General features: G+C 38.6%; 1 protein-coding gene across 5 annotated transcripts in view; it reads left to right on the top strand.

Annotated features, from left to right (window-relative positions):
* The window catches only part of RGS6 (regulator of G protein signaling 6), a 620,371-nt gene that overhangs the window by 23,510 nt on the left and 577,047 nt on the right, over positions 1–19,814 (top strand). For all 5 annotated transcript variants that reach the window (XM_058293121.2, XM_004452000.5, XM_012522723.4 and 2 more), the window contains exon 2: positions 11,075–11,178. In XM_058293121.2, coding sequence (XP_058149104.1) covers positions 11,095–11,178 — 84 coding nt within the window. In that variant the 5' untranslated portion in view covers positions 11,075–11,094. The remainder of the gene's footprint in view (positions 1–11,074; positions 11,179–19,814) is intronic.

The following is a 19,814-nucleotide window of genomic DNA, read 5'->3' as shown; positions in this document are numbered from 1 at the left end:
CCTCACTGCTGTATCAGAATCACAGGAAGATCTTGTTCAATGATGATGACTCCATCTCAGGTGAACTGAGTCAGGGTATCTGAGGGTGGGGTGATGGTCTTCTCCATTGATTCTGATGCTAATGGTCTGGAAATTTCACTTGGGGAAACACTGGCTTAGAAGCAAACTGCTGGTCAGCTTCTACATTCTGTGCTAGGGGATTTACATGACTTATTTTATTTGCTCTTCAAAAGCAGCCCTGCAAAATAAGAGATCTTGTTTTCCAGGTGAAGAACTGGAAGTAAAGGGTAGAGGGGTCATTTGTCAAAAGCCACACAGCAGCCTTAGTGTGGCCAGAGCTGGGATATGATTCCCAGTGTGCCTTGAACACCTCTTCTTTTTTGACACGTTAAAGGCCCTTCCTACATGCTCTGCTCAGCACTGTTATCTGCTGGGCCTGGACTTTCCTTGCTCCAGAGAGGCTGGTATTTTAAAGGAAAATGGCCGATATTTTTTGTAAAAGCAAGTTTTTAGGGGGTAAGTTTGGAGTAAATTGCAGGCACAGTTCTGATTTACAAAAAATTAATCAGAGTTTGAGTCATAGATGCTCATTCTCTCTGTGATTCACGGGCTTCTCCCACTATACTTTCCACCCTCCCTACAAATTCCTCCATACCTAAATTGCTTGTCTGTTCAAAAGGTGGGTTCCTGAGCTCAGAGTTTGCCAATATCGGTTAACCCCAGGGAAAATCTTCATGTGTGATTCCATACATGGGACTTTGTAGATAGTCTTATTGGTTTGCTATCCATGTGAATGTTCTGGGAGTACACTGCATCTGGGTGGAAGCCTATCAGTTCTGTCATTCATTCAAAATATTTGAGGACCTAGATTGTGCCAGGCCCTGTTCTAGGTCCTAGGAATAGAGAGATGGATCCAAATGACAGTCTCGGCCCACACCTGAGAAGAGATTGCCAATATATAAGTAAACAAGGTTGTAAGGATTCAGGTAGGTTCTATGAAGAAATTAATGTAGGAAGCAGACTTGGCCCAGTGGTTAGGGTGTCTGTCTACCACATGGGAGGTCCACGGTTCAAACCCCAGGCCTCCTTGACCCATGTGGAGCTGGCCCATGGGCAGTGCTGATGTGTGCAAGGAGGGCCATGCCATGCAGGGGTGTCCCTGCGTAGGGGAACCCCACACGCAAGGAATGCGCCCCATAAGGAGAGCCACCCAGCACGAAAGAAAGTTCAGCCTGCCTAAGAATGGCGCCACCCACACAGAGAGCTGACACAACAAGATGACACAACAAAAAGAAACACAGATTCCCATGCCGCTGACAACAACAGAAGCAGACAAAGAAGAAGACACAGCAAATAGACACAGAGAGCAGACAACGGGGGGAATTGGGGGGAGGGAAGGGGAAATAAATAAATAAATAAATCTTTAGGGGAAAAAAAAAGAAATTAATGTGAGGAATGATTACAGAGAAGTGGGGTTGGCTAGTTTAGGATGGTCAGGGGAACCTTCTCCAGCTATCATGATCATTGCTTCCCTGTTCCCTGTATGGTGAGCCTGCTGGGATCAATGCAAATATTTCTGGGAAGTGTCTTTTATAAGAGTGCTCCTGAAATTCTTTTTATTTTTAAAAAATATTGTTTTTCCCCCCATGTTCAAGTTATTATACATATACAGCCCCTTTCACAGCACTTACTTTCTTGATAGTTAATTATTTTCCATCTCATTAATCAAGTAATCACTTTATAAACCATGTGATTTGGGATGAGTGAATTTATAATCTCTGCACTTTAGTTTCCTCATCTTTAGAATGGTGAGAAAATAACTATACCTACCTCATAAAGTTTTTGTGCGAGGTGAGAGAATTTTTGCTAATTCTGAGAACAGCATCTGGCATATAGTACACTCCTAATAAATATTATCAATTTTTATTCATTACAATCCACACCTAATTCTTTTATAGCATGGTGGAAAGAGGTCACATCTAGGCTCTGAGGAACTAGGTACAAGTACTGGTTCTCATAGTGTGACTTTGGGTAGGCAAATTAACTTTTTATGCCTCTGTTTCTTCTTTTGCAAAATGGGCATTCAATACCCATACTAGACTCTATTTTTACTTTTTTATTTTTTAAAAGAAGCTTTAGATTCCATAAACAATACATCAAAAATATAGGGGTATTTCCATAACCCCCTCTTCTTCCCTCTCCCCCACTTTTCCCCATTAACAACATCTTTCATTAGTGTGGTACATTTGCTACATTTGGTGAACACATATTGAAGCCTTGCTACTAACCATGGTCAATAGTCCACATTATAGTTTACACTTTGCACCACATATTTTTATAAATGTTGACAAAATGTACAGTGGACTATATCCATCACTGCAATGTCATTCAGAATAATTCCAATGCCCCCAAAATGCCCATTACACTTATTCTTAGGGTGTATGAAGAGACCCAACACAAAACAAAAGAGTTTGTTTTGCTATATGTGCAGTGTTACATGTGTTGAAATATTATTGAAGGGCTATTTTCTCCTCCATGATCCATTAAGAAATAAGATTTCAGAAGCTGTTTAAATATTAGAGAGGCTCTTTGGCAAGTACTGGGAGTGCAGGACACCCTTGCAACACTAAGAGACAGAAGTGGTCAAGCACTGGCTTATTAAAGTGCTAAAGACACATCCCAAAGCAGTGGTTCTAAATCTTAACTCCATGTTGGACTCACCAGAGGAGCTGTAAAAATACAAGTCACTTTTCCCTACAGGGTTCTAATTTTATTTTGGGAGCTGGAGAATGGGCACTGAGATTTACGAGTTCCCCCAGATCATCCTGATGTGTAGCCTTCTCTTAGCAAGGCCTAGAACAGGAAGAAGACTAGAAAAGAGCTGGGATCATTTTGGGGAAAGATGGTACAGTACAAAGAGAAGAGAATGGGAAGAGGAAACTACTCATGTTTTTTTCTCATCTTCTTCATCAAAAACAATTCCCAAATGTTCAAAGTATAACAAGCAACATAAAGAAAGAACTGTAGCTCTAAACTAGGGATGCTCAATAGTAACTACATGCTTAATGAATGAGGTCCAGGATCTTGGTTCAAATAGGCTATATGCCAGTAATCTTTGTCTTTGGAAAATCGTCATCAAGAATGGAGGAAGGGCTCAAACATTTGAGGTAGGCAAATGTCCTGACTTTCAGAAGGACAAGAAGTGGATAAATGCCTAACATTTTCATGAATCATTAATAAAAGTCAAGGTTGGCTTTTTCAACAATGACTGATGAGTATTTTGAAAAAAGCGATCACTTGGAAATATGCTTTAGGTTCTTCAAGAGTTAGTCATTCTATAATAACTATTGCCAATTTTGAAAGTCTTATCAGGTTCATGGATCCTAAGAATACCCTAGATGAAATATATCATCTGCTTTCCCTAACTTTGGTATCCTTTTTCATTCTGTTTATTTATGAGTAGAACCATCATTCTTCTTTTGTTTTAGCCAGAAAAATGAGGTCATCCTAAATTCTCCAATTGTCTTCACTGCTCACATCTAGTCATTAAATCTTAGGAACTCAAATTTGTCCTTTTGTCATTCCCTTTTTTGCTATTTCCTTTTCTTTATATCATCCTAACTTGCACCTTTCCCTCATTTCATCATCCATTCTTTCATCAGGGTCCTTTTCAAAGTGATGGCAGACCTTGCCACTTCCTTCAGGGACTCCTGGATCCCCCTCTCACCTTCAGGATCAAGTTCAGATTTTTAGGGAGAGAGAGAGCCTCAGGTATAGTCTTGCTTAGTGTTTTGGGCTTAACTCTCAGCCCCCACCCATCTCCAATATGCAGCCCATATTCTAGACCAGCATGACACTATTGCTTAAAAAATCTACTTGAATAGTTTGGTTTATAATTCTTCAATGATAAATCCTGAAACATTGGTTTTGCTCTTCTCCTTGAGGGTTGTTTATGACTTTATTACTCCAAGTGTGGTCCTAAAATTAGAGCATTGACCTTTTAAGAAAGCTGGCTGTTGAAGCAGAATCTTGTACCCCACTACCCATCTACCTCATCCAATTCATCATTTGAACAAGATCCCCATGTGATCTGCAAACACATTGAAGTTTGAGAAATACTGGTTTAAGAAAAAAAAAGAAAGTGGCCCAGTCTCTTCCCCTCCTCTGTGGAGTTAGACTTCCTCCATGTACACTAGCATGGAGTGTGAATCCCTGTTATCTTACTCTCTATGCTTTTTCATCCTTAAGATTAGATCATCTTCATTTTCTTTGCCCCTGGGTGTCCAGTACAGTGCTGACTTCTTCTGCGGTTTCAGATTTCAATGCTTGTGTGTATGTTTTCATCTAGCCTGGAATCATTGCCTCTGACTCCCCAGTGTATTCATTCTTCTCCCCTATGGCATCACAATTGAACACCCATACAATACACTGTTTGCTTTTGTGGACATGTGTGTCATCCCTACTGGATACCAAACATTTTAAGAAGAACATCTGTGTCTGATTTATCTTTTTTTTTTTTCTTTTGTATTAAAATTTTTTTACTTAATTACCTTTAAAAAAAAAGATACATAGATCACAAAAAATATTACATTAAAAAATTATAAGAGGTTCCCATACACCCCACCCCCCACCCCGGTCCTCCCACATCAACAACCTCTTTCATCATTGTGGTCCATTCATTACATTTGGTGAATACATTTTGGAGCACTGCTGCACTGCATGGATTATACTTTATATTGTAGTTTACACTCTCCCCAGTACATTCAGTGGGTTATGGCAGGATGTATAATGTCCAGCAACTGTCTCTGCAATATCATTTGGGACAACTGCAAGTCCAAAAAATGCCCTCACATCACATCTCTTCTTCCCTCTCCCAGCCCTCAGCAACTACTGTGGCCCCTGTCTCCACATCAATGATACTGTTTCTTCCACCGCTAGAGTCACAATAGTTCTATAGTAAAATACCAGTAAGTCCATTCTAATCCATATTTTATTCCTCCATCCTGTGGACCCTTGGGATGGTGATGTCCACTCCACCTCCAAATTGAGACAGGGCTTAAATCCCACAAGGATGATGCATATAATTTTCCTACTTGCAGTTGTAGGCACTCTTGATTCCCTGGTGTGGTGGTTGACCATCTTTACCTCCCTGTTAGCCGATCTGGGTAAGTCTAACGAACCAGAGAGTAGGAGTTGCAACTCTGCTGAGGCTCAGGGCCCAGCTGGCACATGGACAGTCCAGAGATTCAAGTCTCCTGAGTATATACCAACCCCAGTGCCAACCATAGGTTCAGTAAAAGTGACAGAAGAGGCATGTGTACAAAGGTCATATCTGAGTCCAAATCTATCACACTCAGGAACACAAATTACAAAGTAGAGCCCACTGAAAAGGCACTGAACTCCAGAGCCGTCTGCCATGACCATAGAACCTGTGTGTCTCTGTAGCCCTCAGGAACACCAGTACCTGGAGTTGTGTCTACTTTGGCTGTCTCTTGGATCCTGCTGAGATTTGCATAAGCACGACCCCTCTCATGACCTCCTGACTCATTTTTGAAGACTCTTAGCCATATATACTCATTTGTCTTTACCATTATCCCCCTTTTATTTAAGGTCTTTTTCTAGTTGCATCACCAAGTAGTGATTGGTAGTAATCCCTTGGCGCCAGGGAGGCCCATCCCCGGGAGTCATGCCCCATGCTGGGGGGAAGGCAATACATTTACCTGCTGAGTTTGGCTTAAAGAGTGGCCATATTTGAACAACATGGAGGTTTTCAGAAGGTAACTCTTAGGTACCCTGCAGCTCTAGGCCTAGTTGAAATTTCAGGCACACAGGCTCATCAGCATAGGCATCAGTATCAAGGGCCCATCATTGAACCATCCTTCTTCACTGGTCTTTGCCTTTGCACTTGGGGGATTTTTGCTGTTCCATTGGGGAATGTGACAGAGCTCCCCTGGCTAGGAACTCAGCTATCCTCAGAACCTAGCATGGAGCCTTGTGAAAGCAAATACTCAGAATAAATGTCGAGTTGCTCAGAACCTAGTGGTGGGTGGTGGTAGTGTTATAGGAATTGCTTCATGGGGAGGGGTGCTGAGTAGGGCAAGGTGATGCTCTATCCCAGTGCTTTGTGATTCTTTGAGAAGTTGAGCATGAGTGCTGTCACAGATCGAGGAGACAGGCTAGGATATAAGCAGTGATGATGGAAGTGAGGTGACATGGAACATTCTGTAGAGAGTCACTGAAGGAAAAGAAGAAATGTAAAGTGCTGAGGTTCTGGAACAGAGCTGGAAGGAACACTAAGGATGCTGGTGTTTAGTAGTTGCTATCCAACTGAGGTCCAGAGAAACTGTGGTTTAACCTAGTTTAGACAGCTAGTTAGTTGCAGACAGAGGGGTTGTTCCAGGCCTGCCAGTTAAACTTTCCACTGTACTGGACTTTCCACTGTACTGGGAAAATGGCCTCGGGCAGATGAAGAAATGGAGGCACAGAGAGATGAAGTACATGCCCCAGAAAACAAGCAGCAAGTGGAGCCTGTTTTCAGATGGATGTGGATCTGTCTGATGACAGAGGCCAGCTTGTAAACACTAAGCCATATCGTCTCTGCTTGGAGATTGTGAAATGCATGTACTTGGCACGTTTTCAGTTTTCCTTTTTTGTTAGTCGTGAGTCACTATAGGAAATTGTTATTAACATGCTATCTTCATACTGAAATACAGTTATGTGTTTTCAGAAAAACATTAACATTCTTCAAATATTAATTCAAATGTCCCCGAATTACTTACTGTATGTATATGTATGTAGTATATATAAATAAAATGAAGAAGGCTAAGCGTTTCTCACACACTAAACTTAAAATGCTCTTATTCCGTTTCTATATTACTTCATTTAAAAGAAATATTTTATACCATGTTGTAGTGGATGAAAATCTAGTCATTTAATTTCATGGACTCTAGCTTTATAGTCAATGAATTTAATTAGAGCATCTTCACTTACATTGGTTTCAGATCCAGTTCTCTTTAATGTTTGTTGACATACGAACAAGAAGTTGCCTATATCACTATTTTAGAAATGATTCTAGAAGATAGAATAATTAAACGACTTGCCTGAGCTGCTAGAGGAACCGAAAATAGAAGTGTTTCAATTGCATCGTAGACTCACTAAATTTCCTACAGGGAGACTATGTGCATTCACTTAGTCTAAAGTCCAGGCCCCAGAACATCAGCCTGTTTTAACACTCAGGCATGCTTCTGTTGGTGGGAGGGGTGGCTGGGGATAGGCAAAGGGAGAGGGCTGTTTCTAGGTCATTTCCAACCTTGCTATTAAAGCCCAGTTTTCTAAGCAGAAGAGAATATGCTCATTAAAATCAAAGTGTTCATTTTAAAATAAAGCAATCAGAGCCCAAAGGGTTCTATTGCATAGATAAATGAGTATACATAAATGTCCTCAAGTTTGTTTTTCATGCTCTGTCATATTCTGTGCTAAGGCAAAGAGTAGGCAAATAAGTAATTGTTTAAACAAACGTAACAGTGTATTGTTCATTTAACTTTAAAGGCCACTGTACCGTAATCAGTCATTCTATGTTGTACCGTATTCGTGGAAATGTTGATATTACAATGTGGACAGATAATAGAATGATGATCTTTATTTCGCCATGTAATCTAGTTTTAAAAATTTATGTAATTCATAAATGATGATGAAAACAAACAACATTATTCAAATGGGATATATATTTTAAAATAATAACCTTTATTTTTAGAGAAGTTTTAGGTTTACCGCAAAATTCCACTGAAAGTATAAGGAGTTCCCGTATAACCACCGCCTCCCCATACACATAGTTTCCTCCTCTGTTATTAACATCTAACTTGAGTGTGGCACATTTGTTACAATTGATGAACCAATATTAAAGCATTGCTACTGAGAGTCTGCAGTTTATATTATGGCATATGCTTTGTGCTACACAGTTTTATAGGCTTTGACAAATGAGTAATGCCATGTATCCATCATTTTAGTACTATGCAGAATAGTTTCACTGTCCTAAAAATGCCTTCTGTTCTTCCTATTCGTCCATCCCCTTCCCCTCTGGACCCCTAGCAACCACTACCTTTATATGAATGTTACGAGTGATACCGTAACCCAAGATATTAACTATAATCACAATAAATCTACTTTGGTTCATGGTTACACGCCTCCCTTGTGTTTGTTCATTCCTCAGTCTTGAGGGATTTGGGATGATGTTCACTCTGACTACTTCAGGCTGAGAGGGAACTTAAATAATGTGGCACAGTCGGAAGGAATGGTTTGCTTGCAGTTGTAGATCCTCCTTTTTTGGGGGGATGGAACTTGTCCATCATCATTGTTTTGTTAGTTGTCCAGGGCAAACTGGAGTGTAGACGTTAGCCACAACTCTGCTTGGCTTCAGGGCTCAACCAGCATATGGAAGATTTACGTCTCTGAGAGATATTTTTAACAGGTATATTGAAAATTATAGGTTCAAATAAAAGGAGTCTAGGGCAAACTGTGGGGGTGTCAAATGGAATGTTTTGGTCAATTAAAATTTTAGCATAAATTGCAAATCCCTGTCTCTGACCCATCTTCCACCCAAATTCATTTTCTGTGGAATGACCTTTGGTACCACCTTGTTTTATTACAAAATGTTTCCTGCATTTTTATTTTAAATTGAAATGGCCTTTTCTGTCAAGTGTGGTATTTATAAAAAGTTTCTTTGATGAAAAGCCTATGAATGTTGTGCACATAACCCAGGCAGGCTCTTAGATTAGTGATAACATTTGCTTTAGACTTTTATGGCTTTATATAATACTTTCACACTCAGCTTATTTGACCCTTACCTGTGCGGTACTTGACAAAATTAATATTTTACTGATGAGAGCAATGTGGAGGAAGAAGGTGCCTTAGTGTAGTGGTTCTGGCCATATAACAGACATTCAGTAAGTTTGTTTTCTGAAAAAGAAAATTAGCAAAGTGAAGCCAGTGGGTTATTTTACGTGCTCATGGTCACACAGAAAATGTAATACCACATCAAGAATTGAAATTGCTTCTTCACTCAAAAATTCCATATTCTAGTCATTGGCTCATTCTTCTCTTTTCAGAGAAGGCCAAATGAAAAATATTCATTTTTTAATAGATGAAATTCATATAGCATAAAATTAACCATTTTAAGGTGTACAATTTAGTGGCATTTAGTACATTCACAATGTTGCACAACCATCACCTCTAACTATTCCAAAACATTTTCATCATCCTCCAAGGAGACCCCATATCTCTTCAGCCATCACGCCCATTCTCCCCTCTCTCCAGCTGCTGGCAACCACTAATCTGCTTTCTGTCTCTATGGATTTGTCTATTTTGAATATTTCATAAAATGGAATTAAGCAATAGGCGGACCTTCTGTCTCTGGCCTCTTTTACCTAGCATAATGTTTTTAAGGTTCATCTACTTTGTAGCCTGTATCAGTATTTCATGTCTTCTTATCACTGAATAATATTCCATTGTATGGATATACTACACTTTACATATCGATTCATCTGTTAATGGCTATTTGAGTTCTTTTGGCTATTGTGAATATTGTTGCTGGGAACATTTATGTACAGTGTTGTTTGCATATCTGTTTTCAGTTCTTTTGGGTAATACCTATGAGTAGGTTATATGGTACTTCTATGTTTAACCTTTTTTTTATCACCTCAAACAGAAATTATTCACTTATTAAACTCCAACTCCCTATTCTACCCATTCCCCAGCCTTTGGTAACTTCCAAATTGCCATTTGCCTCTATGAAGTTGGCTTCCTCTAGGTATTTCATACAAGTGACATCATATTTGTTATTCTGTGCCTGGCTTATTTCATGCAACATGATGTCTTTAAGGTTTATTCACATTGTATTATGCATCAGAACTTTCTTCTTTTTTGAAAAATTTTTATTTATTTTTTTAACCCCGCCCTTTGCGGCTTTTCCCATGCTGTCTGTTCTCTGTGTCCATTCGCTGTACCTTCTTCTGTGTCTGTATCTATCTATTTTTATTTCCCCTCCCCCTTGAGGCTTGCTTGCTGTCTGTTCTCTGTCTATTCACTGCGAGCTCTTGTGTGTTCTCGCTTGTCTCCCTTCTTTTTGTTGGGTCACCTTGCTGAGTCAGCTCTCTGCAGCGTCTGCGGGCCTGGTGGCGCTCCACAGCGTGCGGGTGAGCCCGCCTTCACAAGGAGGTCCCGGGACGCGAACCGAAGGCCTTCCATATGGTAGACAGGAGCTCCTCTGATTGAGCCACAGCTGCTTCCCAACTTCCTTCCTTTTTAAAATGCCTGAATAATATTCCATTTTATGGATATAACACATTGTGTTTATCCATTCATCCATTTATGGGTACTTGAGTTGTTTCTATCTTTCGACTATTGTGAATAATGCTGCTTATACATATTGGTGTACAAATATCTGTTTGAGTCCCTGCTTTCAATTCTTTTGGGTATATAACCAAGAAATGGATTGCTGAGATATATGATAACTCTTTTCAACTTCAGAGGAACTGCCAAACTGATTTCCATGATGGCTGTACCATTTTATAGTACCACCAGCAATATATAAGGGTTACTATTTTTCTACATCCTTACCAACACTTATTTTCTGATTTTTTAAAATAGCCATCCTAGTGCATGTGAAGTTGTTTCTTCTTATGCATTTCATTTGAATTCCCCTAATAAATATTTACATTTTAATGCATTGAATTAATCAGAAAATGAGCTTTGGTTAAAAAAATCAAAGTTAAAATGATTGACTTCATCTGTCTTCAGGAGATTATTAAGGCTGGCATATATTCACCCCCATGCATGATTCTGGACTGAAAATAAAGAACATATTGCTTTGGGATTTGAAGACTGTATCAGTGGATAATATTAAGACCACAATCATCTATCACTTTTTAAATGCCTCTTAAATTAATGAGGAAAATAAGAAATTTTATCCTGCTTTGTTTTCATGCCACCTGCCTGAAGGTATTTAGGTTTTTGCATTTCAGAGCTTTCTTTATAAAATTCCTCCATGATTTAACAGTCTATTCATTTATTCTTGCAGGGTGAGTGAAGATACTCAGAATGGCTCAGGGATCCGGGGATCAAAGAGCAGTGGGGATTGGTGATCCAGAGGAGAGTTCTCCAAATATGATAGTCTACCGCAAAGTAAGGCATTTGGTTAAACTCTGTGTGAGCTGCCTGGTGTGAGTCTGAGTTCTGTGTAGGGTTGACTGCTGGTTGATGGCTAGAAAATGTTTTCTAAGCAATGCAGATGGTGATGTATTTTACTTCAATGTCAGGACTTTTGTGTAAAATGTATTAATCAAATGTTCTTTGAGCCCATAGTATGTACAAGATCTGGTCTAGATGTTGCAGGAGATACAGAGATGTGTATATATTAGATGCTTGTAGTTATTAGGATAGATAAGATTTGCACAAATAACTGCAAAAGGACCTAAGTGTTAATTGCCAAGAAAGAGATGGGATGTCTATGTAGAATATAGGAGGAAGGGCTGATTAATTCCAGCCTGAAGAAAAAAAAATTTGGTCTAGGAGTTGTGTGATCAACATCTCTTTGATATTATGAGTCTTGTCTCAGTGTGTAAATGGATTGGAATAAGGATTGATTGTAGGCTACAGGGGGGATATTTCTGAATCTGTGAGAAAGGGAAGGAGTTCACTATTCTAGCAGGGTAAACGCCCCTCAGAATTGAGGACTGGTAAGAGGGATTTAAGAGTCTGGATTTAAAATGACTTGGACACTGAGTGAATATGGGATTGGGGGAAGAGTAAAGGGCCAGAGAACTTTGACCCTGGGTTTTTAGTCCTGGGCAATTGAGATATTGGAACTGTTAAATCAAATAGGACATTTGGAAGAAAAATACGTTTTAGGGGAAGAAATGTGATAGATGTTTTATTTTATCACATGTTATATTTGGGGAATTAACTTCTTCCTATTACACACCTTCTTAATGTCTGCATGTTCATGAAAATTTAACCTAACTTTGTTAAATATTAATAAGAAAAATAAGTTAATATGTATTCATTTCACTAAATATTTGAGTTGTCTTCCAAGTACTAGAAATTCTGCAATACTGTCTTTACTGTATGGCAATGTTGAACTAGATATTTACTGGATGACCAATATGATGAATGTTTCTTTTTACCTTATAAAACTAGAGTTCTCAAATGATTCTTGCTTTGAGTGTCAAATTCCTTAATCCTTTGCTTTGTAAGCCATTGTTTAGATATACCATTTCTAAGGAAGATGCTTTTTAAGTTATAGTAAAGAAAAAAGTCTGATGGGGCTAACCAATTAGTATGGGTCACAGAATAGTAGAAAGATATTTATTAACCATTCTTAACCACCCCAAACTAGGAGACTATGTTGCTGGCAGGCACGTGAGCTTTGGAGTCAGACCTGGATTAAAATTCCAGTTCTACCATTTCCTAGCTCTATGACAGTTGTTCAACGTCTCTGAACCTTAGTTTCTTCATTTATAAAATGAAGAGGAAAGAAAGAAAAAAAAAAGCAGGAGGAAGGATAGTACTTTGTGTCGTTATTGTGAAGTTTCATTTAAATAAAACAAAATGAGTAAGACTTCTTACATTCTGCTTGGCATGGAATTAGTCCATGACGAATGCTTTTTTTTTTCTTTTATCTTGAGGTCTTTTAGAAACAGTGTCACTTGAAGGAGAAATCAATTATAAAAGGTATAAATATTGGTGCTGTGAATAAGTTGAGTAAAGTAAATTCTTGCTTTCCCAAGACAATGAAAACAATAAAAACATTTTTATATTACTTGGGAGATTACAGATCCATGGATTACTAAGGATTAATAGGAAATATAAAGGTCACACAATCCAAGCACCTTTCCACTGTAATGTTTGGAATTACGTTAAAAGCAAAAACTTGCTACAGATTTGAAAGAACTTGATTTTTATTCCTTGGGGATAAGATGGGGATTTGTTTGATCATTTAGAAACAAAGTCATCAAGTTCTTCAGGGAAATGACCATTGGTAATAGAAATATATCTTGCTTCCTCATGAAAATTTGTGTAGGCGGTATGCATGTGTTCATGGTATTTGCTCTATTAGTAAAATGCTATAAAAGGGACATTGGATCTGTTCAATCTATTCGAATGGATGAAGCTTACCAATTGCTTCCTGTAGGGCCAGGGCCTGGAATCATTTAAACGTAGTTAACCTGACTGACTTAAGTCATGGTTGTGTTTGAATTATAGGGTATTCATGTAGTTCTCTACTCCCAGGGCTACTGGCTTTTCTTTGGCTATAACCAAGAACTTACCTCCCATAGGATGCCGTCCTCAAGATATCAGTAAAGTTTGAATCTTGAAGCCCTCACCGTTTCAAAATATTTTCCAGTGAAAGTCCTCTTGTATAATAATCTAGTCAAGGTTGTACCTTTAAAACCAAACCTTTCATTAGGTGTCTACAACTAAAACTCACACTTTTAGGAATTATACAAGTAGTGCTTTCATTTTTGTTTTCTTTCTCTTGTTTATTGTTAGACATTTTTGGCTTGGACTGAATTGTGTTGATTCATATGCTGACATTTTAAAAACCAAATCTAGAGAAAGAGAGCTTTTGGATGAACTTCTGATTAATAAGTGGGATAATTATGTCCATAATGTCATTGTGACTTTTAGATACCGTTTAAGATGGTAACCTTCTGATATATGAGTAATGATGGGTGGGTTTCTTAAGCCCATATTTTTCAGAATATTCTTCATTTTCTTTTTATTTTTTAATGTTATTAACTATAAGAAATTGTACTTTCTCAAGGTATGATTTATTTATTGAGTTTAACAGACTTTCTAATTTAGTTTTTCATCATTCATATTCAAATTTTGAATTAGAGGTATGTATGAAAAATGTACTGTCACATTACAAATCTATTTAAAAGAAAACTTTAAATATTTATTAAGGCATCTAGACCTGCTAGCTTTCCTTGAATATTCCTCTATTCTAAAGATCCTTGTTTATTGAATTGTCTAATACAGTGATGATGTTTAAACCTGGCTGAATGTCAGATCACTTATGCATGCTTTATAAAAATACTCATCCTCATAGGACATCCCCATCCTCCTCTCAGATATTTTCATTCTGTCTGTCTGGGCTGGGTCCTAGGAATTTTAGGTTTAAAATGTTCAAGATGATCTGGTGCCCAGCTAAAATTGAAAAGCACTTATTTTAAGTCTTTCACAATGTCTAAGTATAGCATACTTAGTAATGGAGAAGCTGGTGTTTTCAAACTTAGTATAATAATTTCTAAATTATTTGTAGATCTCTCAGATGTAGAAGAATCAGGTTTTTGCTATAGAGTATGAATTAAGGGACTTTAGTGGTTTCATCTTAGAGATTTTTCTAGTCAACATCCTGATTGTATAGATGAAAAAACTTAAGTATGGAAAGAATGAGTAACTTGTTTGAGGTTACTCAGCAAGTTCCCAGAGAAGTCATCATGTTGTCCTTATAGCCTGATTGCCCCATTCACTGTCCTTTCTAGCACCTTATGCTACCACTGTGTTGATCAACCACAAACATCCATTACCACATTATTGGGACTTTGGGACTCAAGAACTACTGCTTAAATTAAGTAAATGAAAATGCCATGAGACAAATCTTTGGCTTTCACACTATTCTTGGAGACTTGGCTTGGGTTAACTTAGTCCATTTGAGATGCTAATGCTTCATTCTGCATGCTGGTGCTCTGGTTTCTTTGGTGAAGATTTTCTGAAATGTTCACTCTCCTATATAACTAGGGATTCTTTTGAGTAAGAGAAAGTAGGTGCTTTCTGATTTTGTTTGGCTCTCTGAGTTGCATTTACCATGTCCCTTGAAAAATTTCCAACTAGAATGGTAGTTATATTTGATAGAACTCTGGGCTTTTAGGGGTGGGTGGACAGAGAAAATTGTGGCTTCTACTTGACCTAGTCTTAGATCAGGAAGCAGTACAGAAGATGCCAAACAGAGAGTAGGAAGCTCAAGTTATCTGGTCCCAGTTTCTGCACTTACTGCTGTTGGTCTCTGGGTGGGGCATTGCATCTCCCTGACTCTGTTTCATTTTCCTCCCTCCTCCTCTTTTTCCTTCCCAATTACAGTACCAGAAATCTATTGGCATTTATAAAGTGTGTTTATTTGGGGTAGAAGCTTACAATTACCAGATCATGAAGTGTAGGTTATTTCCCTCACCAAAGTCTGTTGCAATGTGTAGGAGCAAGATGGCTGCTGACTTCTGCAAGGGTCCAGCCTCCCTCTTCCTTTTAAGGCTCCATGGTCCCAGCTTCTTCCAATATCAGCTGTAGGCTGGGCTAAGCCTTGTCTCTCTCCTGGGGCTCATTTCTCTCTGGGCTCAGCTGTTCTCTCCACAAGGTGAGCTATAGACTATCAGGCTCTCTCTCTGATCCCAGGGCCTCTGCCCTGACTATGGAGCCATCTCTATTCCTCTGTGTTCTTTTCCTGTGTGTTTACTTCCTAGGGCTTCAGCACCCAAACTCCAACTAACTCCTCTGCCGTGTTGTGGGGGACTCAACATCCCACTGACATGGCTCAATCAAAGTCTTAGTCATTATTTAATCAAGTAAAAGTGAAACCTCTGAAGTTGATACAATCAAAGGGGAACACACCCAGAGGAACTGACCAGTTCACAAACATAAACCTATATCTATTTTTGGAATTCCTAAACAATGCTAAACTGCTACAACTTCCTACACAAAAAAGAACATACTCAGTTTCCGTGTAAGATAGAAAGCATGATAAAATGAACTCTGTGCACTCATCATTAGCTTAGTAAGTGAAATATTACTTTGGTTTCATTTCCTCTGCTGCAAAGTGAGGTGATTGGACTATATAATGTGAAAATGGCTTACTGCATTGATTTTCAAAGTTTCATTCTTTAACTTTTTTGGTCATTCAGTACAATGTTGTGAGACTACATACATGCATAAGGTTTTCTTTTTGTTTTTTTGTTTTTTAACTTTTCTGGAAATATTTTAGAGAGCCCTACATAATCTACATTGGATTGAGATAAAACCGAATGTTGTCAAACATCAGAAGAAACATTTTTAGTTGTAATGAGGTAACATTAAATAGCTAAAGTTAGATAAAGTATCTTGGTGGCAACCTGTTTTTTTTCTTTGGTTCTGTAATAACATTTAAGACATTTGTACAGTTATCACTTCTCAGAACTAAGTGTGCATTATACAGATAGAGCAACAGTATATAAGCAGCAGCACTGGACATTGTCAGTCATAAATAGTGTTACAGAGGAATTAAGAGTTTTAGAGAAAGGATATAAAGCATAAAGCCAACATTCATTGTATATGAAAGGGTAGTTTCATAGCCTTGCCAGTAATGACTTCCTTCACCCTTTAGTTTCTAGTTATAGAATCATTTTCTGATATAATTTGGGTCTAGCCTTTGTGTTGCTGAGATACCCTGAGATCACTTTCCCTAAAGATCTAGAACCCTTGCAGTCCTTGGCAGAAATTGATTTGAGGCATACTTCCAAAAAGTAAATATAACATTATTTTAGTTACACAGGCAGTGGTGTGCAGCCAGAAGAGAACAATTTGGCTGGGAAGAGGTAAGGCTGGGAAGGAAACTAGGATAGGACTTTGTTTTGGAATTCACAGAAGGCAGTGATAGATGCCAGTAGAATTGAGAGTCAGGGAACTTGCAGGTCCTAGTGACCTAGGCATGCTGAGAAACAGAAACTGTTTACTCAGCAAATACTTATTTGAGTATCATTTGTGTGCTGGACACTAAAAGATCCTAGGAATTTAAAACTAAGATGAAATATGTGCCCCCAAAGAAGCCATAGGCCAATGGGGGAGAGATGGGCAACAAGATCATTGCAGAGTTGTGAAAAGCAAGCCAAGGGATCCGGGAGTATGTAGAAGGGTCACTTGGTCCATATTGGGGGGAGGAAGGAAAGGGATGATGGTGTCATAGAAGTCATCCAGAAGATTTGACACCTGCCTTTATTCTTGTAAGATAAGGGGAGAAAAAATGTAGGAGATAGAAGGACCAGCACATGCTAAGGGACCCAGCTGGGATGTTATATACGGAATTCTGCAGACTTTAAGTGATTGTTCCCGTGGAGCTAGGTTTCTGTGGTGAAGGGTTGGGAAATAAAGCTGGACAGGTAGATAAGTGTCAGATCATGACAGGCCTTATGCGCCATGCCAGGAGTCTGGACATTGAGCAGGTATCTTCCCTTTGCTGCTCCACACACACTCTCCACCCCTCTACATGCTCCTCTCTGCCCCAGCATCATCAACAGGGCTCCTGTGACCTCTGGCTTTCAATTGGGTTTTAAGTAGTTGCCTGTGGAGAGATGGGAGGGAGGGAGAAGAGTAAAGTCAAGTATTCATTACACTGGCTTCCTCTCTGCAACACCTTACACTGGTTGTGTCCCTCAACTGAAGTCATTGCTCCTATCAAGGCAGATGTCTCTCTTTTTTTGAGGCCATGTTACCCTTTTCCTCTACTCATCCTTTTGGGCCTTGTGGTGGTTCCACTTCGCACCAGTTATCTACTGCTGCATAACAAATTTGCCCCAAACTCAGAAGCTTAAACAACATTTATTGTATCACAGTTTCTGTGGGTCAGACTTCTGACTCAAGGTTGCAACGAAAATGTTGGCTGAGGCTGCAGTTTCATCTGAAGGCTTGACTAGGGAAAGACCCATTTCCAAGCTAACTCATGTAATTGTTGGAATCCTTGAGGACTGGCTTTGGAATGATGGCCTCAATTCTTTGCTGGAAGTTAGCTGGGGACCACCTTTAGTTCCTTGCCACATGTGCCTCTTCATAGGGCAGTTCACAAGCACAGCAACTTGTTTCATCAGAGTGAGGAACTGAGACAAGGTACAGAGAGGAGAATGGGAATCTTAACATCTTATCACCTAGTCTTAGCCATAACATCCCATCCCTTTTGTTAGGAGCAGATCACTAGGTCAGCCAATGTTTCAAGGTAAAAGGCTTACACAAGGGTGTGAATATCAAGAAGTGGAGATCATTGTGAGTCTTTTAAGAAGGTATCTACCACAGTTCTACTTCTATTAACCTGGGATTCCTGAATGTTCACTTTTAATTCCTCTATACCCTGCCAATTCTTTACATTTGGTCCTTTGGGACATAAACCCTCCTAGAATTTCCCTGTATTGTGTTTACAGATGAGACCCTGATTCTTGTAGCTATTATCCCCAGTTGAAAAGGAAACCATTGTGGTAAACTGATTTTCTGTATAAAGAAATTCTCCATGAAAAGATTTGAAAACAGTAAGTCTATGTTCAATGTGGATAATGGACTTGGTGGAGGGAGGGTGTGAAAAATGATAGGGATGTAGGCAGGAGTACAGCTTAAAGCTTTTGCAGGAATTTGGGTGGGGAAAAATTAGGTCCAAATCAGTGGTAGAAAAACTATAGAGGAGGAGGATATGTTTGAGAGATGTTTATGAGGTAGATCAACTGGAGTTGGTGGTTGATTTGAGGATGACAAAGAAGAATGAGGAGGGACATTTTCACTCGACTTTACCTGGGAGTTCACATAAGGTCTCCTGGGACAAAGGAAGACTTGAACCAAATAAAATGGAGAGACTTCAAAAGTGTCACAGAAGTTTGATTCTCACTCCCTTCCTGTACGTAAATGAATGTAGAGTGTCAAGGTAAGAGTGTGTAATTGGATCAGGATATTTGGACATTTATTCTGGCTACTTTACTAGCTCACTTTTGGCTGTGTATAAACTGTTTCTACTTTTGTAAATTGAAGGGTTGGCTAAGCTGAGTGATCTGAGAAGAACTCTCCAGTTCTAGTACTTTAATAATCTAAAATAAAGCAAGCCACATTTTATTGTGTACTCATTCTTTCATGGCTGCCTTTATTTTCTAAAAAACTCGAAACTTTAAAAACAGGTAAGTCAATGTTGAAAACAAATACTTTTTGTCTTGAATATTTAGGGCTTTCTTTCTTTCTCTTCTCTTTTTTTTCTTTCTCTCTTCCTTCCTTTATTTTCCCTTCCCTTCCCTTCCTTTCCTTTCCAGCATTAAATAAAATTCCCAAGGACTAACTTCAGAGAATGTTCTGGGTAACTAATTGTTCAATCTGCATTTTAAGATTCTCTTCATGAACTATTTTGTAAAAATGTTGTTTTTCTCTCCCCTGAGATTTTTAGACTTGCCAGGAGAAGAGTTCTCCATCATATTATCTTGGTTGACAGGAGACAGGAATGCAGGCAAATCCTAGACCAATAGAATCAGTGTCCGCAGTCGAAAGGGATGGTATTTTTAGTATGGAAAGATGTCAGTATGGTTTAATATGATGCACTTCCATAAGCATAACTTTCTAACTTGAAAGGCCTTTGGTATGTGTAAGCTTCATTTTATCTTTTCAACTTTTTATCCCTCATTTTATTTCAGAGTCTAAGATTTTAATTTTGTCCGACAATTTATCGCTCTAGTTTACTGACTCTTCTTTGTAGTATCCTTACACTTTGGAGAACCTGGTTGACTATGGAGTAAATTCCCTTTTCCTTGAATAAGAAAAATAAAAAACTAATAGATGACTGTGAATGGGGGAAAAATCATAGGAGAATAGGAGGATATTTTTCTAAAGTATTTTAGTGTGACAATACAAATTAAAATTGAAAATAGACAAGCCTTTTGATCAGCATTCCCAATTATAAAAATTTATCTCAATGAGGGAATGGAAAAATAGGCAAAGATAAAAATTTTGACATAGATATAGGTTTATACATATATACCCATTCCCAAAAG

The sequence above is a fragment of the Dasypus novemcinctus genome, chromosome 3, assembly GCF_030445035.2.
Source record: "Dasypus novemcinctus isolate mDasNov1 chromosome 3, mDasNov1.1.hap2, whole genome shotgun sequence".
In the NCBI taxonomy this organism is placed as follows: domain Eukaryota; kingdom Metazoa; phylum Chordata; class Mammalia; order Cingulata; family Dasypodidae; genus Dasypus; species Dasypus novemcinctus.
The sequence above is the reverse complement of the archived record's forward strand: the minus strand, read 5'-3'. Positions and strand labels throughout refer to the sequence as shown.